This window comes from Rattus norvegicus, chromosome 10 (assembly GCF_021556685.1).
Source record: "Rattus norvegicus strain SHRSP/BbbUtx chromosome 10, alternate assembly SHRSP_T2T, whole genome shotgun sequence".
Lineage (NCBI taxonomy): Eukaryota > Metazoa > Chordata > Mammalia > Rodentia > Muridae > Rattus > Rattus norvegicus.
Genome location: NC_141543.1, coordinates 6,501,657 through 6,525,157, shown reverse-complemented (window position 1 = coordinate 6,525,157; position 23,501 = coordinate 6,501,657). Strand labels below are relative to the sequence as shown.

Genomic DNA, 23,501 nt, shown 5'->3' with positions numbered 1-23,501 from the left:
GACACTGATGTTTAAAGGCATGTTTAAAGGAGTGAGTCTTTTCCTACCCAGGTCCAGAATTACCTGGAACATGTTCACAAATGTTCATACAAGCAGAATCTCATGATGTCACCTTGGCCTTGGCTTCATATGAGGGTCGGCTAGATTCCCATTTAGAGGCTTTTGCATTTCCCCAGAGCACACAGCTAAGTGAAAAAGCTCAATCCCACAGTCCTGGGTTCCTGACTGCTGGAGCTGAGTCCCTGTAGGGGTCCAGGCAGGAGCCTGCTATATCTGCTCATTTACTGAGCCACTCCTACCTCAGAAGCTGTTATTTGTGAGCAGACTTTGCGTGTGTGTGCATGCACACACGCACCCACCCAGCCACCTGCCCAAGTCCTTGATGCCTTAGTTGTCTGTCTTCTGTTAGTATTAAAGAATGGAGGAGCCAATGTAGGGTGAGAATCCAGATTAGTGGCTGTTGAGCGGGAGGCACAGTGGTGCCCCCAATCACCATCAAATGCCATTTAGTTCTGATCTTGTTGACACCTGGTAGATCCTTCTGGGATTAGGGTAGGTGTCTAGCAGCTGACCCTACGCAGTCTCACCAGTTGTTCAAATATCAAAACCTTCTTACTAGAGACATGGGTGTTGTATCAGGTCTGCTTCCCCAGATTCTGGGCATCTCCTGTGTAATTGGACCACACAGTGCATAAGCTCTGACACTAAGGGTCTCTGGGCCTTTGCCTGTGGTAGATGCCATTGTCACAATGGTTGACATTTGTTTGTTTTTGAGATGGGGTCTCAATATGTAGCCCAGGCTAGATTTTAACTTTGAATCCTCCCTTCTCCAATGACAGCCTGACATCGCATGGGTGCAGAGCTTGTGTTAAGCAGTGACCCCTACTGGATGTTTAGAGTCCAGCACATTCTGCCTTGTCTCCTCTCCCTGCCTGGGCTCCAGCATCTCCTCAGTAACCTGAACTTGATTGTGAGTGATTGTATTTCACCCATGGCTTCAGGTGCCACCTGCCCCCAGCTAAACAGTCAATAGTAGAGCCTGGGACCTCCCTGGGGTCCTGAGATTTGGATGGATCTCAGCATAATACAATTTTGTCTTCTCAAGCTCCCTGGTAGCCAGAGTCACAGTTGTCTCTTCTGGAAGTGACTGGGCTCCTGGCCTTTGTGCTCCTGCCTAGCTTTTGATGCCACATTCTCCCCTCTGCCTGTCTTCTGCCAGGTGTCAGTGGTTTAGGGAAGGAGTCAAAGCCGGTGGAAAATGGGATACTGGTGACAGACGCAGTAGGGAAGCCCCTGCAGAGGTAAGCAGTGTTTTGTGTGTGTGTGTGTGTGTGTGTGTGTGTGTTTGTGTATGTGTGTGTGTGTTTGTGTGTTTGTGTGTGTGTTTGTGTGTGTGTATGTGTGTGTATGTGTGTGTGTTTGTGTGTGTGTGTTTGTGTGTTTGTGTGTGTGTTTGTGTGTGTGTTTGTGTGTGTGTGTTTGTGTATGTGTGTGTGTTTGTGTGTGTTTGTGTGTGTGTTTGTGTGTATGTGTGTGTGTGTTTGTGTGTGTTTGTGTATGTGTGTTTGTGTGTGTGTGTGTGTGTGTGTGTGTGTGTGTGTCTACCCGGCCCTGAATTGCTCCCGTACCAATATCTGCCTGTGAGATCTGAGAAGGCATAGGTGGTCCTTCACTCTATTCACCACAGCTCCTAGGAATTTGGAATACCTGTATGCCCTGCCTGCTTCACCATCCTTCACATCCTTCAGGAGCCTTCCCAGAAAGGACCAACATTGAACTATAACCCATACTGCCCTTGAATTGTGAATTGTTTGTTTCTACTTCTGAACACTCCCCTCCCCCACCCCTCCTCCCTCCCTTCAGCGCGTGCATACACGCGTGCACGCGCGCACACACACACACACACACACACACACACACACACACACACACGATCTGTATCTTCGGGTAACTGATCCAGGGCCTGACTTGTTGGATTTTGTGAGCCAGCATATGATCACAGACAGTCACACTGCTTTAGGAACTAGGTACATTTGTTGGCCTACAGTCTCCTGGGCTCTAGCTTGCTGCTAGCCTGTTCCAATTCACATGAAACAGACAGAGGTTTACTAGTTCTGCAGCTCTGGATATGACCAGCTCAGATTTCAGCCAGTGCTCAGAGGCTCTGAGCCAGTGACCCTAAGCTCTATCTATACTGCTTTGAGAAGACTTTGGTTTAGTTTGAGATTTTTATTTTTGGGGGGCAGGGTCTTATGTATCCCAAGATGGCCTTGGACTGGATAGTTAGCTAAGGATGGATTTGAATGCCCTATCCTTTTCCTTCTATCTCCTTGATGCTGGGATTACAGGTATGTGCCACTGTGCCTACTTTATGCAGTACTAGAGTTTGAACTCAGAGCTTCATGCATTCTACCAACTGAGCTACATGAAAGATTTGTTCCCACACTCTTCACATGCACCACAGCAGGCCCCATTCATGACATATACATCCCTGTCCCTGGAAACACGGGGGCACAAGTATGTGTGTGCTTGTAGTCCCTAAGGTTCTTTGACTGACACCCTGCTCTCCTTGGTAACAGGCATCTCAGCAACTCTTCTTCCCACAGTGTGGTTACTAACCAGCAGCACAGCAGCACAGCCGAGCTGCAGAAGTCTGGAGTTAAGGAGGAGACTTGGAAGCTGATGGAAGCAGACAAGGCCCAGACAGGGCAGGTGAGTGAGGCATAATGCAGAATGATTTGCTTGGAATGTCAGTCTCACAGCTAACCTTTCAGGGTCCAAGGTCACAGACACTAGGTGACTTTAGTTGGAGTTGGCGTCTGAGCTGCTGAATCCATTTTGGTACTACATGACTACCTGGCTTGAGCAGCTTGGACTATTGAATGGGACCATCCCAGTTGTAGGGCAGCTGCAACCCCTTCAGCATTTTTGTCACTTTCCCAAGTGCGTTGAGCTCTCTCGTATCTCAGGGCCTTTACACCTGGAAGGTCACACGCTCCCTGCCTGCTTTCCATTCCCAGCTGGGAAACTCTTAACATCACTTCCTCAGGGCAAATCTCCCCAGTACCGCCTCACTCACCCGGGCACTTGCATGGTGTTCTCTGCCTCTTATGGACCTTCTGTGCTTTCTTGGTTTAGTGGGTGATTGATGACAGAGCCTGTTCACGTGCTTGACTGGAAGCTCTGTGGGAGGCAGAAAGCCTGACTTTGACATTGCTGCCTGATATCATTGATTAACGGGATGGTAGGGAACAGGGTCTGGGAACAGGAGGGTGGGCTGGGCTGAGGAATTACTCAGGAATAGCTAACCTTATGCTAATACTCTACCGGTCCTAGGTGAAGCTTTCCGTGTACTGGAACTACATGAAGGCCATTGGCCTCTGCATCTCCTTCTTGAGTATCTTCCTTTTCCTGTGCAATCATGTATCTGCACTGGCTTCTAACTATTGGCTGAGTCTCTGGACAGATGACCGCCCTGCTGTCAATGGGACTCAGGAGAACAGGAATTTTCGACTAAGTGTCTATGGGGCCTTGGGCATCTTGCAAGGTATGGTTGAGATTGCTTCATTTGTAACTTCATAACTGAGTCTCCAAGTCCTCAGAGAATTTACATCCCCAAACTGAGTCAGACCAGATGGATAGAACCTGTCACAAGGTAGACCCTGAAATGCTTACTGAATTCATGCCCACCCTCTCTCCCTCCCAGTCTTTTCTTCAAAGAGTCTCACAGCTCAAGCCACATGGCTAATTGCTGGTTGAACTGGCATTAAATGAAGCAGCTCAGAGTGTGTGATCTTGCTGTAGGTGTGTGTGTGCTCATAAACCTGCTTTTTACACGTCTTTCCCCTATTGTTGATTCCCTTATGTGGACAGTAAGGGAATCTTTTCACTTTGTGTGCTTCTCCTATATCCAGGCATGCTGGGAAAGCACTTAGTGATGGATATGGCTTGGAGCTGAGTGTCACTGTCCCCATTTTATAGATGAGGTAACATGGGAGGACCAGCTGACAAAGTTGGCAGCACCAGCTCCAGAGCCCCTCCTTTCCTTTGTTCCTGGTGAAAGAGGTTCTGGTAGAAGTCCCAGAAAGAATTCTGTGGGCTGTGGACTGTCGAGTGTGGGCTGTTTGGAGGAACCACAGATAGATGTTGTCTGGTCTCTGAGGTAGCTTGGGAACAAGCTCTCAGAAGATCAGGTGTGATGACTTAAGTTTCTCTATTTATAATTCCCCTACCCCCACAGAGCTAGGAACTGCTGTAGCCTTTATATTATATTTGAGAAAAAACAAAGAATATAGAGGATGTGGCATTTCCCCAGGTTTACACAGCATTAGCATCTGCTATTAGAGCTATGTTGCCCGTACAGTAACCTCCAGCTGTGGGAAATGGTTTGAATTTTAGTTTATTAAAATTAAAGGAAAATTCAGTTTTTCAGAAACCCCAGCACAGGGCATAGTACACAACGAGGGCCACTGTCACTGACTTGTTGAGACCCCTAAGACCACCCTGCAGATCACTCGCCTGTGTTTCACGCTTACATCTCTATTGCTATTCTAGGTGTGGCAGTATTTGGCTATTCCATGGCTGTGTCCATTGGGGGCATCTTTGCCTCCCGTCGCCTGCACCTAGACCTGCTACAGAATGTCCTGCGATCACCCATGAGTTTCTTTGAGCGTACACCCAGTGGGAACCTAGTGAACCGATTCTCCAAGGAGTTGGACACAGTGGACTCCATGATCCCGCAGGTCATCAAGATGTTCATGGGTTCACTCTTCAGTGTCATTGGAGCTGTCATCATCATCCTACTGGCTACGCCCATTGCCGCAGTCATCATCCCACCCTTGGGTCTGGTTTACTTCTTTGTGCAGGTGAGCCTCAGATGCTCCTTGTCTCCCTATATTCTGCAGGGCTGATGAGAGTGTGGCCGTGGCACTCAGCTCTGCTCCTGTCTGCTGTGAATACTTAAGTGGGCTGATTTTAGCTTGCAGTAGCTAGGTGTGCTCTCTTTCTCATCAGTGTTACTCTTTTGAGTTATGTATTGGAGGAAAGCTCACAGCTATCGAGGCAGTTGTTAATAGACTGAAATACAAAATTCTACAGTGGTGACAGGAAAGACAGCAACCTCATCAGGAGGTGGATGTTGATGCTCACAGCAAATTAGGACACAGCCCCTTTTGAGGCTGGTGTAGTCCTATGGGTCAGTCAACACCCCAGGTTATTCTTGCTGCCACTAACACCTTCCTTTTTGTTTAGATCTGCTTTGCTGTCTTCACATAAATCTTCAATCTTTAAGTTGATTTCATGGTCCAAATGCTCATCATATCTGTCATGTGTGTAGCTCAGATCCTGATATTAACAAAAGGGAACAGAAAATGGACCTATGGCCACTGGATCAGAATTTAAGTCATTCAGTCATCAAGTGTAGTTGTGTGACCACTACTGTTTACAAGTGAGGGCATGGGGCATTTTGGTTTTCAGCTACCAGTTTCCTCCAGGAGAAGAGCAGCTGTTCTGGTTCATGCCTAATCTCCTCTGTAGAAACCATTTTTCCTTTGCATATGTGTACTTCCTTGGGTCATGTCTGTGTAGATTACATATTCAGGTGACAGGTGAATGGGTAGAGACTCAGCTGTCAGAGCCAAGAGCAGGAGGACCCTGAGCTTTAACTGAAGCATAGTCATTCATAAGGTTGGGCGTTGAGATTGTTGGGGAATGATGGCAATGTAAACACTTGGTGGCACTTGCTTATCTTCCCAGTACGCAGGGAACTGAGGCAGGAGGATGGAGAGTTCAAAGCTACATAGCAAGACATTGTGTCAAAAACAAAACAAAAATTAAAAATACCAAATAGTGGATTTTTGTCACATAGGGTTTGGGGACCTTGGTACTGCCATCCCATACCTGGGCCCCATCACATTGCAGGTCAATGATGTTACCATAAAGAAAGATCAAATTGTAGGGGAAAGGTCCATTTCCTGGACCTCTCTGTGGCTTCTTTAAATCATTGCCAGCTGTTTACTAGAATATCTTGACTACATTTACCAAAATGTGGTAAATGGCCTCATGGCTGCCTGGAAAGCTTCCTGAGGGCTCCAGTTCAGAGCAGGCACAGTGTAGCACTAGAAACCAGAAATGGTATGTCCTTAGGGACCTATGAGGAGTAATGTGCTTACCTTGCAAGCATGGAGACACCTGAGTTTGCTCCCTAGAAAAAGCCAAGCCTGGGCTGTCATGATGCTGCCAATCCAGGCGAAGCAGGCACACATGGTGGAAATGAGAGCTGTCTTCATCACATTGCCTCCGGCCTCCATGCGGGCTGTGTAGCATGAAGCTCTGCCCTCCAACAATAAGTCAGTGTAAAGTAAAAAAATGAAAGAAAGGTAGGTAAAGTGTGTTTATGATCCAGTGCTGGAGAGGCAGAGACAGAACAGTTCCTGGGGTTCATGAGCCAGACAGTCTAGCAAATCAGCGAGTTCTAGGTTCAGTGGGGGAGCCTGCCTCAGAAACCAAGGTGCAAAAGAGATCAAGGAAGATACATTGACTCCTGGCCTCTACACACAGTAACATGCAGACATAGAAATAAATAGCTTGTATTACAGTTGTGGATGTCAAAGGACAATGTTGATAGTCAATTCTCTCTTTCCATCTTGGAATGTGATTTAAGAATAAGGTTTATGAAGCAAGAGCTGAGCCAATCCCTACCTGCTGAGCAATTTCATCACCCTGCTTTTAAAATTATAAAAAAAGTATTCTGACTGGCAGTTTGAATGAGAATGTGTCCCATAGGCTCAAGTGTTTGAACACTTGGCATTCAGTTGGTGGCACTATTTGGTTAGGGTTAGGAGGTATAGCCTTGCTGGAAGGTTTTAAAAGCCACATGTACCATTCCCAGTTTGTTCTCATGCTTCATGCTTAGGGTTCAAGATGTGTGTTCTCAGCTGGTCTTGCCACCAAGGTTGGTACTTGTCATGATGTCCTGATATGATAAGGCACAAGGAGACAAGAGTTCGTCAATCTCTGAACATGCAAAATGGGGTTAAAAAAAAAAAAAAAAAGCCTACCAGGCCTTAGCCCTTATATACTATACAGGTGTGTTGTATGTGAGCTTGACACAGGGTGAAGTCATCTGAGAGGAGGAAGCCTAAATTGAGAAAATGCCTCCTTAAGACTGGGCTGTATGTAAGCCTGTAAGGCATTTTCTTATACAGTGATTGTTGGGTGAGGGCCTATCCTATTATTGGTGGTGCTATCCCTGGGTTGGTGGTCCTGGGTTCTAAAAGAAAGCAAGCTGTGCAAGCCATAGGAACAAACTAGAAAGCAACAATCCTCCTGGCCTCTGCATCAGCTCCTGCCTCCAGGTTCCTGCTCTATTAGAATTCCTGCCTTCATTGCCCCTCAATCCCCCACCCCAAACAGGGTTTCTCTGTACAGCTCTGCCTGTCCTGAAATTTGCTCTGTAGCCCAGAGATCAGTCTGCTTTTGCCTCCAGAGTGCTGGGATTAAAGGCATGTGCAACTACTGCCCAGTATGCCCTCACTGTTGTTGATGATGAACTGTTAATATGGAACTGTGAGTGAAATAAACCTTTTTCTCCCCAAGTTGGTTTTTGTCATGGTGTTTCATCACAACAATAGTTACCCTAATTAATGCAATAGGCAACTGAGTAAAGCTAGGAACAGCAGAAGTGACCCTCCCCAAGGAAGAGCACACCATTTGGTTGTCCAGTGCCTAAGGGTCAGCCCTGAAAGCATGCTTACAGGTAGCATTATTTGTACTCAAACAGGTTATATTTAGGTGTGTGTGAGCACATGTTTGCATACATACACTTATATGCATGCAATAATGATTAATGAAAGGCCATGAATTTGAAAGAGAACAGGGATGGGCAAATATATGGAGTTGCCATCATGTGAGGCTGCTGACACAGGCAGTTGCTCCTTTTGGTTTAGTGGATTTCATAAGTTTCATGCTTGTTGACATGTATGTTTGTGTGACATATGAATGTGTATACATGAAAACAGTGGGACTCTCACAGAAGAGCCCATGACTCTTAATCTGTTTTCCTCACAGCCCACTGTGCCAAATGGCTTCCGTGTTGTTTCAGTACAGAAGAAACAAAAGCTAAAAGTACAGTGATTTGGCCAGGTTTCTGTGATAGTAGAAAATGAAGATTAAAGAGTTCTGGCAGTTACAAAGCCTGCTCCTAAAACTGTCCTATTAGGAGAGCAAAGCCCCAAGCATTTAGAGGACTTCTGAGAGGTCAGCCAGTTTGGAGGTTGGTTCAGGTCCATCTTGCTGCTTCTTAGCCATGGACCCAAAGCGGTCACTTGGCTTTGTTGTCTTTACCTAAAAGCAAGAAAGAGCATTGCCTGGGTTTATTGGTGGCAGGCAGGACACCTAGTGTCACTGATATTACTATCCTACAGTTCACCAGGTAAGCAGTGTATATTCAGAGTTTTGGTCCCTGGAGGTTATGAGCCATATCTAATTTCTCTCAGTTATACACCAGGAGGATGGAATGAGGGGTCAGCACGGATTATGTCTCTCTCCTATGGATTATGTCTCTCTCCTACAGAGGTTCTATGTGGCCTCCTCTCGACAGCTGAAGCGCCTGGAGTCTGTCAGTCGTTCCCCTGTGTACTCACACTTCAATGAGACCTTGCTGGGGGTCAGTGTCATCCGTGCCTTTGAGGAACAGGAGCGCTTCATTCGCCAAAGTGACCTGAAAGTAGATGAGAACCAGAAGGCCTACTACCCCAGCATTGTGGCCAACAGGTGGGTGTAGTGGTGAGTAGAATAGAGGAAACTAGCTGAGCGCCCAGTCCCTCAGCTTCCATTTTTTTCTGGGAGAGAAATGGAAACATAAGAGTCATCAAAGTATCATGGTGACACATACCTGCAGGAAGATTACCATGAGTTTGAAGTGGCCATGATTACCTAGCAAATTGTAGGACAGCTAGGCTGTTAAATGAGACCTTGTCTACAAAGTAAAGCAATCTAGGATCTGGAAAGATGGCTTGGTAGCTAAAATTGCTTACTGTGCAAGTATGAGCACCCACATTTGTATCTCCGCATAACCTTGGCATTGTGAGGTGCAGATGGGGGTGGTCTCAAGAGCTCAGTGTCCAACTTTGGAATTAGCACCTTGTTTCTTCTTCATGTTGAAGTCTTTCTCTTGCCAAGGGACTGATTTTATTTATTTTATCATTATTGTTAGTATTATTTTGTGGTGATTACTCTCAAAACTAGGGCCTTTTGCATGTGGGCCAGTGATCCACCACTGAGCTCTGTCCCTTGTCCCAAAATACTTATTTGCAAATAGCAGTGCCTCCTACAGTTAGTTGATGGCATCTTGGGAGTCTCCAGAAAATTTTTGATTTTAATGATTTCTTAAGAAAAAGGCAGTCTTCCTAAAGAAAAATTTGAGATTCCAGGGTAGGGATTGTTTCTGGAGAATTCTGTTGACTAAAATGGGACTAACCTGGTCAAACCAGACTCATGAAGAGTTGTTGACTTCAAATCCCACAGTCCCTTGGTGTGCTCTCTTGCCCCCATCCAGCATCCAGTTCTTACATCTTGGGTTCATGGTACCCAGAAAGTCTTTTTTTAGAAGTGCTGGGGACTTAGCTCAGCTAGCAGAAGGGCTCAGCTCTATCTGTGAGCTTGATCTGGGCACCTGGCCGTCTGAAACATTCCTGTAGATCTCCTTTATGTATCTCCTTATAGGTGGCTTGCTGTGCGCCTGGAGTGTGTGGGCAACTGCATTGTGCTGTTTGCTGCCCTTTTCGCAGTCATCTCCCGGCATAGCCTCAGTGCTGGCTTGGTGGGTCTCTCTGTGTCTTACTCACTGCAGGTAAATGGCTCTTTTCTTGGGCTGAATGGTCTCCTCCTGGCAACCAGATTTTGAGGTCCTGGACCTTGGCTTTGGGTACCTGCAAGGTGGGGAAAGGAGAGGACTTGAATGGAGTTTAAAGGGGGTTGGGGATTTGGCTCAGTGGCAGAGTGCTTGCCTAGGAAGCGCAAGGCCCTGGGTTCGGTCCCCAGCTCCGAAAAAAAAGAACAAAAAAAAAAAAAAAAGAATGGAGTTTAAAGGCATAGAGTCTGGTGATTACAGCATGGGAATTCTGACACATGGCTACAGTTTTTATCAGTCTTTCTCTGGAAGAACAGGCTCTTAACTACTGAGCCATCTCTCTGGCCTCTTCCTTCCCTCTCTTGTTTCTGTTCTTTCTTCCTTTCCCTTTTCTGCCTTCCTTCCAGAAGGGTGTGCCACAGTGCACATGTGTAGGCCACAGAAGCACTCTGTAGCATCAGTTCTCTTCTTGCACCCTTACTGTTCTGGAGGTAGAACTCAGGTCACCTGGCTGGCTCACCAAGTACTTTGAATTATCTCATATCTCCTGACTTTTTTCTGATAACTTGTGTGGACCATGTATTACCTTGGAAGGTGTGATCCCTAAGAGGTGCATAGTGTCCACTCTGGGTGATGGCTCTGTGTGGGTTACTGATTTCTGTGTTTGTTTGAATGATATCATGATGGATAATTAATAAAAATGAAGGCACTTCCGCCAAGAGACCCCACATGGTTCTCTTCACTGGCAGATAACTGCATACTTGAACTGGCTAGTTCGAATGTCCTCTGAGATGGAGACCAACATTGTGGCAGTGGAGAGACTGAAGGAATATTCTGAAACGGAGAAGGAGGTAAGCTAGGACCTCAGCCTGGTCCCTTGATCTTGACCTTTCAGACACCTCTTAGATGTCCTCTACCTATTTGGAAGGTGAGCCTTCTAGGCCCTCTTGGGATTGTTCTGTTTTAACACTTACTTAGAACTACCTTGTTTTAGAGGAAAAAGATCATTCACATGTCCTGTTTTCCCCAAGATACCAAGTATCCCAAGGCTGTCAGAGCCTGTGAGCTGTGTCACTTATTAAGGAGCTTTTCCCTTGTCATTCTTTCCTTCAGTGATGTCACAGAGAAAGTCCTAATGCTGGTTGTTGCTCGAGGCTCATGACCTTATTATTAATTAAGATGGTTTCCCCACAACTGCCAAGTAAACTGCCACATTCTCTCTCACAGCCTTTGGCAGGCAACTCTTCTTGCCAAAGCTGTTTGCTCTGGAGGTTTACAGGGACTCTTGTTATGGGCTATTAAATTGTAATTAAGTTCCTTCTATGTAGAAATTTTCTTCTTAAGTTGAAGAAATGAGTTGATTAGAATTGTTAGAGGGAGCTGAGGAGATAGTTCAGTGGTTAAGCGTATGATGTCTGAGTTCGCATCCCCAGAGTTGAGGATGGCAGCTTGCACTTGCTGATTCCTCTTATTCCTCTTGTGATCCAGGCTTCTTGGCAAATCCAAGAGACAGCTCCACCCAGCACCTGGCCCCATTCAGGCCGTGTAGAGTTCCGGGATTACTGCTTGAGGTATCGAGAAGACTTGGACTTGGTTCTCAAGCACATAAATGTCACCATTGAGGGTGGAGAAAAGGTGGGTGTGTGCCATCCCCCATCCTTATAGTCAAAGGAGTAAGGATAAAAGGGTGCCATCTCTATTCCTATTGTCTTAAGGTCTACCATGAACCCCCATAATTTACTCCATATATACAGCCATGTCTAGTTGATACATTACCTAGTGCCAAGAAAATGTTAGGAAAATAGCGGTGCATCACTTAGGGTTAAAAGTCGATGTATGGTATTACATGCAGATGCTAAACCTGAAAAACAAACCAAACCAAAAATCCCCAAATCAAAACAACAACAGACAACCTAGTCATGACTTCCATGACTAAAGGTACATCCCACCAAGCTTGGTGGCCTGAATTGATTCTCAGAATCCTGTCATTAGTCGCAGCTCATACTGTGAGACTAAGGGACTTTTAGCAGGTGGAATCAAGGAAATAAAAGATGCTGAGTGTATAGGTGATTCTGCCTGGATGGGAGGATATCCTGGGGCTCGGAAGCCCAGGAACCACACAGCTCTGAGAGGAAGCCTCCTAAGCAGAGTATTACAGTTCCCAGGGGAGGGTCTCCCCAGCTGAGCTGAGGAGCTGAGGAACCTTGACCCCACTCCTTCTCTTTGCCTCTTCTCTTTGTTGCTTCTTTCTTCTTCTGATGAGAGAGTCACACCAAGCAGAAAATCTCATGAAACAGATTTATTGGAGGATCCAGGGTGTGGAGGGACAAGTCCAGGGATGGCTGTCTTCTGCTCCCAGGAGCAGATGGCAGGGAATTGGACAAAGAGACAGTGCTTATATATTTATAAAGGATTTCTTAGGGGGCAGTACTTCTCAGGGCAGAGATTTCCAATTTCCAGAGTGAAGATTGGTGAGATTTCAAGTCCTGAGTGGGGGTGGGGTGGGGTAGGGGTTGGATATATAAGGACATTGTGAGTTTCCTACTTAGAGATTGGTGGATTTTTTTTTCACCCCCATTTCCATTTCCCCTACATTGGGACCATGGAATAGGGTGGGAAGTCCTTCCTGGCTGCAGCCAGCTTTTTCTGAGGTGCCATCTTTGGTGGGGCTGCTGGGGTGGGGGAGGTTGGAGAGGAGGTGTTGCCACTGTGGACAGCTCCTGCGTGATAGCTCCTGCAGTGGTGTTTTACTAAAGTATATGCAGAGTCAGGAAAGAAGGTGTTTCTATTATGGACAGTTTCTTAACGGTAGCTCCTGCTGAGGTAAAAAGGGAGGTGTGCCACCGTGGACATCTCCTGTAGCTCCTGTGCCTTGTAGGTTGAGAAAATGTGGTGGTGCTGCCATTTTGACAGGAGCCACCATTTTGAACAGCTTCTGTGGGACATTTTACTGGGGTGGCCCTTGGCTGGGGCAGGAAGGAGGGGCTTGCCACCACTTTGGTAGCTTTTGTGGCACAGTGATTTTTGTGGTGTGCCACTCAGGAACTACAGAATGTATTAAATGGGTGGCACCATGGCCTGCCTGCTAAAGGACAAGGCCCATAAACCTGCAGATCTGTTTTGGGGAAACATTTATATAAACTATAAATACTAAAAAGTCCATGATATTTCATGTAATGGTCCCTCTGCTTTTCTTGGACAGTTAGCACATGTAGAACCAGGCTTCTTCTCAGAGACACCCTCCAGTTCACCCCAGTTTCTCCTATGTGGTCCATGTGCTTGTGTGATCCCTTTAAGGCATTGGAATTTGTAAACTCTAGAGTAGTAAGGCAATGTCACCATCACCAGGGTGAGTAGACATAAGGGTGTAAGAAATTGTTGAGATTTTCAGAACTTTTTATGGTTCCAAGCTATTTCTAGAAGATATTCCAGACTGTGACCTATAGAATTTTCTCAGAAACTTGGTCAGGGATCACCCCAGCCATTTTGTATTGTGTACATGTTGATTTTTTAGACTGTTCAATCCACATGGGTCAGAGTATTCTGTTCTCATGAGATAGTCTCTGAGTCTTTATGCATTATAGGAATTCATGCATAGGGCTAGCGTAACTGTTGGAGGGGGAGGGAACCTATCTCAAGTCCCAATATAAAACATAGGAGAAAGAAGAGTTACTGAAAATTGGAACTGTCAGCCATTGACCAGTAACTATAGTGCCCAGGTCATATCAAAGAAGTTCAAGGGCTGTGCTTGAATCTGAGGGGTTATCATGGCTCAGTCCTATCAGATGAAAGAAGACCTGTGTGGGAAACAACTCATTATTTTCTGACTATTATAACTGAATGTAACATAATTCAACTAAACATTCCTCTGTCTGTACCCCATCCCTTTGGGCATTTTTACTGACTTATAAAAGTCAGTAAAAGGCTTTTGCCTTTTGGAGGCTTTTGCCTTTGGAAGCCTCCAAAGCAAAGGGCAGTTTTTTTCAACTTTTTTTTTCACGGTAGCTCCTGGAGAAGGTGGTAGCTGGATCAACCAGATGACCTCCCAGCTCTGACCCAGACCCCTGCTGGGGAAGAGATTGAGTCTACAGCATTCCTACCTCACCACAGCCCCTTTCTGTATTGCAGGTTGGTATTGTGGGTCGTACAGGAGCTGGGAAATCATCTCTCACCCTGGGTTTGTTCCGGATCAATGAGTCTGCAGAAGGGGAGATCATCATTGATGGGATAAACATTGCTAAGATTGGCCTGCACAACCTGCGCTTCAAGATCACCATCATTCCACAGGTAAGTGAGGCTGGTGGGTCCTGTACCCTGAAGCCACATGCTCTGCCTCCGTAGACTAAACCAACTGGAAGTGGGGATGGTGTTTTTACATTCATATACTCATCGAGAGGAAGGGAACAGAGCATGTATGTGAAGGTCAGGACAGTTTGCAGGAGTTGTTTTTCTCCTTTTACATGTAGATTCTGAGAATCAAATTCAGGTCATCAAGCTTGGTGGGATGTGCCTTTAGTCATGGAGACCATGGCTAGGTTTTGTGTTTTTCATGTTTAGCCATCTGCATGGAATACCAGTCATAGATTTTCATCCCTAAATGCACATCTATTTTCCCAGCCTTTTCTTGGCATTAGTTAGTATGTCATCTAGACATGGCTGTGTACAGGAGCTGTGAGTAGGTTATGTGAAAATACTGTATCATTTCATACAGAGAACCAGAGCATCTATGGATTTTGGTGGTGGTAGGCTCAGTAAGACACTGTCTTCTGCCAGTGTGTGAATCTGGAGCTGAGCTACAGATGATTTCTAAGCCAATCCCTATGGGTATCAATTCCCTAATGTGTTGCTTGTGCTTAGGATTCTCTTTAAGTTTCTCTGAGAGTCTCTTTTGGAGGTAGGTTGAGTGATTAGTTCTTTTTCTATAGCTCTGATGAAATACCACTGCTAAAAGCAACATAGAGGGTTTGCATGCTGAAAATTTGGAGAAATTTTGTAAAAGTACTAGTTTTAGTTCAGTTATCCCAGGGGTTCTCAGACATTTTCTGTTGTAAAAATCCCCCAGCGTTCATGCTTTGGAGGCCTCTAAAAGCTCTGTCTGCTCCGGTGTATATATCGCATGCCCTCATCTCTGAGCGTCCCTTGCTCAGTGTGGTGTGGTTGTCATCTCCTCTTAGTTACTTTTCTGATCGCTGTAACAAAATACCTGGCAGAATCAACTTGTATGAAGAGAGGTTTATTTTGGTTCATAGTATCACAGGATTGCTGTCCATCCTAGTAGGGAAAACATGGTCATGCGGTAGGATATGTGTGGTGATGGCTTCTCCATGTCAAGGAAACAGGAATTAGCCAGAATCAAAGTCAAGTGTATCCTTGAGAGGTTTGCCTCAGCAAACTACTTCTTCCAGCCAGGCTCCACCTCCTTGCATCCCAGAATAACACCACCAACTGGGGAACAAGTGCTCAAAGCATCCATCTGTGGGGAACCTCCAGATCTAAACTCTTGTATGTGCCATCTACTGTTTTTGCATAGGATCCTGTTTTGTTCTCGGGTTCCCTCCGCATGAACCTGGACCCTTTCAGTCAGTATTCTGATGAAGAAGTCTGGATGGCTCTGGAGCTTGCTCACCTGAAGGGCTTTGTGTCAGCCTTGCCTGACAAGCTGAACCATGAGTGTGCAGAAGGTGGAGAGAATCTGAGGTAAGTAGGCAAACATGAACTGTTTGTGGAAAGATTCTACCCACTTGCTCTATCCATCATCATGGAAACCAGCTCCTATCCTGTTTCAGTGCTAGGATGGTCAACCAGTGGCTGTGTTGCTTATCTTGGCTGGGGCAGGGTTTGGGGGTGCTTTTGACCATTGGCTGATCTACTTGTCCTCAGTGAATATTCTCAATGTCCATTCCCATGTCAAGATTCTACTGGCCAGAATACAGCAAATACATAGGCGAATGCCATCATTAAACCACTGAACTGAGAACAGGACCCCCGTTGAAGGAATCTTAGAAAGAACTGAAAGAGCTTGAAGGAGCTTGAGACCCCATATGAACAACAATGCCAACCAACAGAGCTTCCAGGGACTAAGCCACTACCCAAAGACTATACATGGACTGACCCTGGACTCTGACCTCATAGGTAGCAATGAATAGCCTAGTAAGAGCACCAGTGGAAGGGGAAGCCCTTGGTCCTGCCAAGACTGAACCCCCAGTGAACGTGATTGTTGGGGAGAAGGCGGTAATGGGGGGAGGATGGGGAGGGGAAGACCCATAGAGAAGAGGAGGGGAAAGGGCTAGGGGGATGTTGGCCCGGAAACTGGGAAAGGGAATAACAATCGAAATGTAAGTAAAAAATACCCAAGTTAATGAAGATGAAAAAAAAAGATTCTACTGGCCATTCATTGGCCAATATCCCATTGGCTGAGTCCAGCCAGTGCTAAGGCCTCTGTAGCAGAGCCCCCTTTGCTGTCTTTGTCACCCACACTGAATGGAGCTGGTACTTTGAATATCACTTTTGAGCCTTTTGTTGGGAATGCTCCTAAGCTCGTTTCCTGCTCACCAGGAAATAACCAGGTATAACAATTGATTAGTAATATCCATCCTATGTATGGATATGGGGATTGGCCTTGTTCTTCTGCCCAAAGCCCACCCCAAGACTATCTGCCAGCCTTCTTCGCCTGAAGCCTAATTCAGGATCAGGGTAGTTTGAGCCCCTCTCTCTGAGTTTTTCTCCATTCCTAGTGTGGGGCAGCGACAGCTTGTGTGCCTGGCCCGGGCTTTGCTGAGGAAGACAAAGATTCTAGTGTTGGACGAGGCTACAGCAGCTGTGGATCTGGAGACAGATGACCTTATTCAGTCCACCATCCGGACGCAGTTTGAAGACAGTACTGTGCTCACTATTGCTCATCGGCTGAATACCATAATGGACTATACAAGGTGAGGCCCTCGGAGTGGATCTGTGGGCTTGCAGGGTTAATCCTGTTTCTGTCCGTCTGTCCGTCCGTCCGTCCGTCCATCCATCCATCCATCCATCACCATCCATCCTTATGCTCAGGGGCATTCCCAGTTGGTGGAACTCTTCTGTCACAGGAAGAACAGGTTATCAAACATTCATATACATGAGATACCTGATGTGGGCTCCATATTATTCTTGACTCTGGGGTCCCCTGTCAGACAAGGCATATGGACCATCTTAAGGACCAGGGCACTTACTTAAGAGAGAGAGACAACGATCACAGCAACAAATGCTGATTTCAAAGAGAGATATGTGCTAGGTGCAAGTGATAACAAGGAGGTGGGAAGGCAGGTACCAGCTAACCCCATCTCTCCAGCCTCTAGAGTTTATAATAGTTCTTGCAGAGCAAGCAACTCACAGATATCAGTTGCATCTCCTTACATAACGCTAACATCTGTGTCCCTCCCCATGCAGGGTGATTGTCCTGGACAAAGGAGAAATTCGGGAGTGTGGTGCACCCTCTGAGCTCCTGCAGCAAAGAGGCGTCTTCTATAGCATGGCCAAGGATGCTGGCTTGGTGTGAACTGATCTCTGGCATATCTGATGAGGACTGCAGGGCCAGGATCCCAGTGTCCAGGCATGAGCCAGCAACCCTGGAAACCTACACTCCCCAGAGAAAAACCAAAAATTGAAAGAAAACCAAACTAAAAGGAAGCAAAACACATAAAGCATCAGTCACAGTTTGCCCCAGCCTGGATCTGACCTCGAAGAAGCCTGAAGACAGATGTGCCCCACTTCAAACACGTCTGGCTTCTGGCACCACTTGTGAGGCTCCCTGAAAGTTCACCCATGCTCCTGCTGTATCCCAAAGCAAGGCCATGAGCAGCCAAACACACTAGTGACCAAACACAAGCCACTGCCTCATGCCTCTTCAGCCACATTTATAGAGGCCAAGCCAGAGCCTCTCCTGGCCCTGCCAGCTCTTCTGTCTCCTACAGTCCTGTTGGTGACAGAAGAGTGTATCTTGCCTTCAGGTCTTGCAGTTGAAAGCATGGAAACCAAAACAAACAAACAAAAAAGAGAGAAAGAAAGAAAACTCCTAAAAATCCTGTCCCTGTTATGTCAGTGATGTCCCCTTCCTGCCATCTGGTCTTCACACACTCTGACACCGTTCCCTACATTCAGCAGTGTTCACAGTATGAGCTGTAGACACAGCTTTGTGAAGGGACCTGGTCAAACAGGCTTAGAACCAGGCCAGGCAACACTCCCTTCACAAGGACTTCTACCCTGCCCCTGCTTTCCGTTTCTTTCTGTCTGTAGGTGGAGAGGGCTCATGCCTCACATAACATATGAATAGTTATAAGCAGCAAAAGTCAAGAGCAGGAGGGATGAACTGGCAAGAATCTGGTATCAAAGACTGCCAGAGTCTCCTATAGGACAAGAAGAGAACCATTCACAAATATCAATGATTTCTACCCCCTACTTTTGAGCATTGTTTCTGGAAGAAAGATAGTCCCAAGAATTTGATGTCTAGGAAGGAGGTACTATACTAGATTCAGGAAGCGGCCATGCCCAGCTCTGTACTTGATCCTCAGTCTGAATACTTCAAAGTGGTTCTCTAGGTGTGTGGGTTACAGACCAAAGAGAGACCCCCATGGGCAGCAAGAACTTGATTCCAGCCACAGTTCATACTTGCTATGAATTTTGGCTCTGATTTTGGTCCCAGAGAAGTGGGTGGCGATATATATATATATTTGATGTTATACATATATATTTAACAAGTTTGCATACATGACAGAACAACATAAAATATAGCCTTTAACATCCAGAAACACCTGAGTCAGGTCCCAAGACAGGTTGAGCACAGGCTCTATAACAGTGGTTGGGGATCTGAACCCCACATAGGCTTCAGGAGGCTTAATTAAGACAGGAGGGCCTTGAATGGGTGTCTCTTTAAGAAAAACAGTCTACACAAATCTTTATTTTGACACTAAAAGATTACATATCCATTCCAACAGCTTTTCCTGTCCTGGCGACCCAATAAGTTACACACTGGCACTTGGAGGCTAATACGCAGGTGATCACTGGTAACTTCCCACGGAGACTCCCAGAAGGACACCTTGGGGCATAGGCTGGGGGGACAGCTGCAGTGGAACCTTCCTTCCAGATTACTACATCAGAAAAAGCAGCATGGTTCTTGGGGGCTGGGCAACAGGTGGGACTTCCTGGATCCAAGGCCAAGGTCTAGTTGCTCAGCAAGGCACTCTGAGGGCAGCGATGATGGTTCCGGTGCCTTCAATGGGGCCTTTCTCACAGTTGCACAATGCCCATGGCTCCAGATTCCCTAAGATTATTTGCTAGTTGCCTCTTTGCTACTGTGGCCAGTTGGAGGTTTTGAGGAATTAGCTTTGATCCAAGGGTACTCAAGGACTTCTGCTAATGTTAGCCTTTGGCTTGAGTTGTGTTTTAACTGTCATGAAATGAGGTCCCTGGCTCCCTCTGTCACAAAGTCAGGGAATGTGAATTCAACCCGTGATATCCTTCTGTAGGTCTCCTGATAAGTGTGTGTCTCAAAGGTATCCCCTCAAAGGTATCCCCACTAGGAATTCATAGCAGAGCACACCCAGGCTCCAGAGATCCACCTCCTCATCATGCATCTGCCCTTCAATCATCTCCGGGGGCAGGTAGTCCACGGTGCAGTACAGCGTGGGTCTCCTGGAAGATGGAGCATGCGCAGACCACCCGAAGTCTGCGAGCTTCAACTCCCCATTTGAGCCAAGCAGCGGGTTCTCTGGCTTGATGTCTCTGTGGATGACTCTCTTTGAATGGCACTAGGACAAAGCATTCGCCAACTCCGTGATGTAGGTAGCTATTCTCTGCTCGTCAAACTTGGAGAGTTTTTGAAGCTCTCTATACACTGTTCCAAGGGGCGCATATTCTAGAATTAGATAAACTCTGGTGGCGTCATGGGAATACCCATACAACCCGAGGATGTTGGGGTGCCGCAGGTGGGACTGGATCTCCACTTCTCTCCGAAGCTGGTGCTCCACACCTGCTTCTCCAGCTGTACTTTAAACAGCATCTTCAGAGCCAGGATGAACTTGCTTTGCTTCTCCCTCGCCAAATAGACATTTCCAAACTTCCCTTTTCCTAGTGGGCGGCCAATGTCAAAATCTTCCAAAGTCCACTCCCTTCTTTTTGAGTCTTCAGTTTTCTGGATGGATGTCTGTTCCTTTTCAGAATTTCCCGAGGCTGCAGGCTGTGGCTGCTCACTCTTCTGGGGGGTTACTTAGCCGGGACACAGGTCGAGGAACGCTGGCAGCTGGCAACTGCTTTAGCACTGACTTCTGACCTGCGACAGGTTTCTGTGCTTGTGGAGGGACACGCTGGGAGTTGGAAGGACACAGGACCCACTGGGCCTGGCCACTGCTCGCTGATCCTGGGTGCTGAGAAGGAATCTGCTCAGTCACCAAGACTCGTTTCGGACCGAAGGGAACTGTGGTCTTAACAGGCCTGGAGACAGTTTTCTTTACATCTGTCCATGTCACCCCGGTGCCACTCAACCTTCGGTTTGCAGCATCCAGGCTCGTCCTCACCAGCCCGGTCCCCTTCCGACTCACAGGCAGGAACCCGCTTTATATTTATTTTTTATAAGTTAATACCATCCTTTCACTTTAAAGGACCCAGATTTCTCCTGAGAGTTTCTGTAATGACACTGGAAATGTCACTATTTGATAATAATTTGCAGTAAAGAAAAATATTTTACTTCTTTCTAAACCACTTTATTTGTTATTGGGGGGTGGGGCACAAGGACTCCAACCTCTACTCTGGAAGACCCAGGCCAGGACAGCTGTGATACTGGAGAGGTGGCTGCACAGTTGATGCTTCCTCCTTTCACAGAGGTCTAAAGTTCAGTTCTCAGCACTGTGTTCAGTATCTTACAACTGCCTATATCTCTAGCTCCAAGGGGCCAGTGCCCCTTTCTGGGCAAATTAAACATAAAAACAAGATGGGGGAAGCCAAGGTTAAGAGCTGCCCAGATCTGGCAGTGAGTCGGAATGGCAAAGTACACAAATGTCTAGGCTTGAGTCCTGCTGTCATTCTTTTTCTTGGACATGTAACCCTAGGCAAGCTGTGTGCCTCAGTCACAAGTGTCCCAAAAACTTCTTTGTAGTGGGTGGAGCTGATTTGTTATGACATTGCTTAAGATCTTGGGAAATGGGGCTGGCAAGATGGCTCAGTTGGTAAAGCATTTGCCATCTGGTGCAGGGGAACCTGCATTCCAATCTTCAACAAAAACGCCAGGTGTAACATTACATGCATACAAGCCCCTGCACTGGGGAGGAAACAGGAGCGATTTTGGGGTTCTCTAGAGAGCCAGCCTAGCCAAGTCACTGAGCTCCTTGTTCAGTGAGAGCATAAGGTAGGAGCTAGAGCAGTGGCTCACTGGTTAGGAATGCATGATGCACCTGCAGAGGACCCAGGTTCAGTCCCTTGCACCCATATTAGACGACTCAGAACTATCTGTAACTTGAGTTTCCAGCCTCTAAGCTCACCTGCAGTCATGTGCATATAAACACAAACCTACACACATTCACAAAACAAATAAAATGAATAAGAGAAAAGAGACTGAAGAGACAGCTCAGTGGTTAGAGCATTAGCTCTTCTTCCAGAGGATCTGGGTTCAATTCCCAGCACCTATATGGCAGCTCACAACTCATAAGTGTCTGTAACGCCAGTTTCTTCTGATCATTGTGCACAGAATCATATGCAGACAAAATGCCCATACACATAAAATAACTTTTTTTATATATTTTTTTAAAGATTTATTTTTATGAGTCTTCAAACACACTAGAAGAGGGCATCAGATCCCATTACAGATGGTTGTGAGCCACCATGTGGTTGCTGGGAATTGAACTCAGGACCTCTGGAAGAGCAGTCAGTGCTCTTAACCGCTGAGCCATCTCTCCAGCCCATAAAATAACTTTTTAAAAGGTAGAGAAAAATACCAAGCAGCCTCTGGGCTACAGGTGCACACAAAATGGACACAGGTTTGACAGCTCTAAAGAGTTGGGCTCTTCTCCAGAGTAAAAACCAAATTCATTGTGTCTTTCCACTGGGTCCCCTAGTGGAAGATCAGAGAATGTGGATGACGATCAGCTTCTCTTCCATTTCTAAAACTGGAGGGGACAAGTGTCCCCTCACAGTCCATTGTCAAAGTCAGCTGTGTGCTTAGCCACAACCAAAATACAAAGGAAATAGGGGAGTAAACTGCTCACAGGATGTTTTCTCCATGGCTTCACCCATGGTTTGGAAGTGGGGAAGTGAGACTGAGTGCTGGCTTTCCAAGTTGGTCTAGGTGAGTATGGGTAGTGAAGAATGTCCCCCAGAGAGAGCAGCAAACTGTGGACCACACCCCAAGACCATGCTCTAGGCACATGTATACTGCCATTGCTGTCCCTCACTGAAACCATAGGTCTGCCTCAGACAAAGCAGTGGAGTTAGGGATCCCTGACCATTAGACTCAGCACTATCTGGGCCCAGTTGATTTGGCTTGGACCTTACATGCAGGGTATGTTTCCGAGCCTCAGTCTCAGGTCAGATCTTCAACAGTCTTCAGTGATCACTGAGGGAAGAGCTGGGATAGGGCACTGGGTTCTGGGGTCAAGTTTAATTTGCTCTCCCAGGGCCTGCCCTTAGCCATTCCACCCAGCCACACTATCTTCTGCCCAGAAGCCATACCAACTCCACGAATACATAAGTCGATACATCCTCGTGTTCTCTCCCAGGTCCTGTTCAAACCAACTTTGTTTCATGGGCCTCTGCTGTGTTTTCTTCAGGCTCAGTGTAATCTAGAGCACCTCCTGCAGCTCCCACACAGAGCCTAGGCCCATTGCTACTAGGGCCTTTTGAATGTGACCTATCTAGAAACTGTAGATGGTGCTATGGTGCCAGAGGTCAGTTCCTGGGCCCCAAGACCACTTGCCATCAGAATGGTTGTATTATCTAATACTGCCTGTCCCTGGTTCCCTCGGTCAATATGTATTGAGTGTCTTTGTTTTGCACTGTGCAAAGTTCTGGAGGCACACTAAACCTATAACTTCTTAAACAAATCTCTTACTTCAAGAAGGAAAGGAAGCTTGTCCCTAGCCTCTGCCTTTGAGGAAGGAATCTAGAAAGGAATTCAGTTCTGGGCATGTGCTGAGGATGTTGGATTGTTGGAAAGGTGGGCTTCTGGGCAGAGATTGGTATTAAAATTCTCTGGCCTCAGTTTTCTGTCAAAGGGATTTAGTGACTGTCAGTATAGCCTTAAAGAGAAGTGGGAAGGAAGGGATGGTGCCTACCTTGGGCTGAGTTGCCTGAATGGTTATGCTACCTGCATTTACATCCATGCCTGGCACACAGGTGTAGCTGTGGTCAGGAAGACAACTCTGGTGTAGCTGAGACACCGTCAGTGCCAATCCAGGAGGTGGCTCGATGTTTGCCCTGCATAGCTTCCATGCCCAGCATCACAGAAAAGAAAGAAAAGAAAAGGGCCTAGAGTGACATCTAGAGGCTGTGGCTTGCTGGGGCTGATGCCTGTTCCTGCCACCAGGTGGGGCCTGTAGCAGGAGAGCTTGGCTTGAGGGATTAATGGCTAACCACCCTACTGACTTACCTGGTGTTGTCATGTGCCGAATACCCTATGGCCCAGGCTCTATTC

The 23,501-nt window shown here is 46.6% G+C and overlaps 1 protein-coding gene and 1 pseudogene across 30 annotated transcripts in view; one reads left to right on the top strand and one right to left on the bottom strand.

Moving 5' to 3' along the window:
* Nucleotides 1-20,575, top strand: part of Abcc1 (ATP binding cassette subfamily C member 1) — a 126,153-nt gene extending 105,578 nt beyond the window's left edge. For 17 of the 30 annotated variants that reach the window (XM_087569739.1, XM_087569738.1, XM_087569733.1 and 14 more), the window contains 12 exons: nucleotides 1,220-1,301; nucleotides 2,607-2,712; nucleotides 3,337-3,547; nucleotides 4,555-4,865; nucleotides 8,573-8,772; nucleotides 9,724-9,850; nucleotides 10,600-10,701; nucleotides 11,339-11,485; nucleotides 13,979-14,137; nucleotides 15,381-15,547; nucleotides 16,585-16,779; nucleotides 17,273-20,575. In XM_087569739.1, coding sequence (XP_087425865.1) covers nucleotides 1,220-1,301; nucleotides 2,607-2,712; nucleotides 3,337-3,547; nucleotides 4,555-4,865; nucleotides 8,573-8,772; nucleotides 9,724-9,850; nucleotides 10,600-10,701; nucleotides 11,339-11,485; nucleotides 13,979-14,137; nucleotides 15,381-15,547; nucleotides 16,585-16,779; nucleotides 17,273-17,381 — 1,916 coding nt within the window. In that variant the 3' untranslated portion in view covers nucleotides 17,382-20,575. Of the gene's footprint in view, nucleotides 1-1,219; nucleotides 1,302-2,579; nucleotides 2,713-3,336; nucleotides 3,548-4,554; nucleotides 4,866-8,572; nucleotides 8,773-9,723; nucleotides 9,851-10,599; nucleotides 10,702-11,338; nucleotides 11,486-13,978; nucleotides 14,138-15,380; nucleotides 15,548-16,584; nucleotides 16,780-17,272 lie in introns of all 30 variants that reach the window. The other 13 variants (XM_087569737.1, XM_087569741.1, XM_087569730.1 and 10 more) reach the window with 2 other exon arrangements.
* On the bottom strand, nucleotides 19,149-20,356 carry Aurka-ps1 (aurora kinase A, pseudogene 1; annotated as a pseudogene).
* Nucleotides 20,576-23,501: the final 2,926 nt, after the last annotated feature.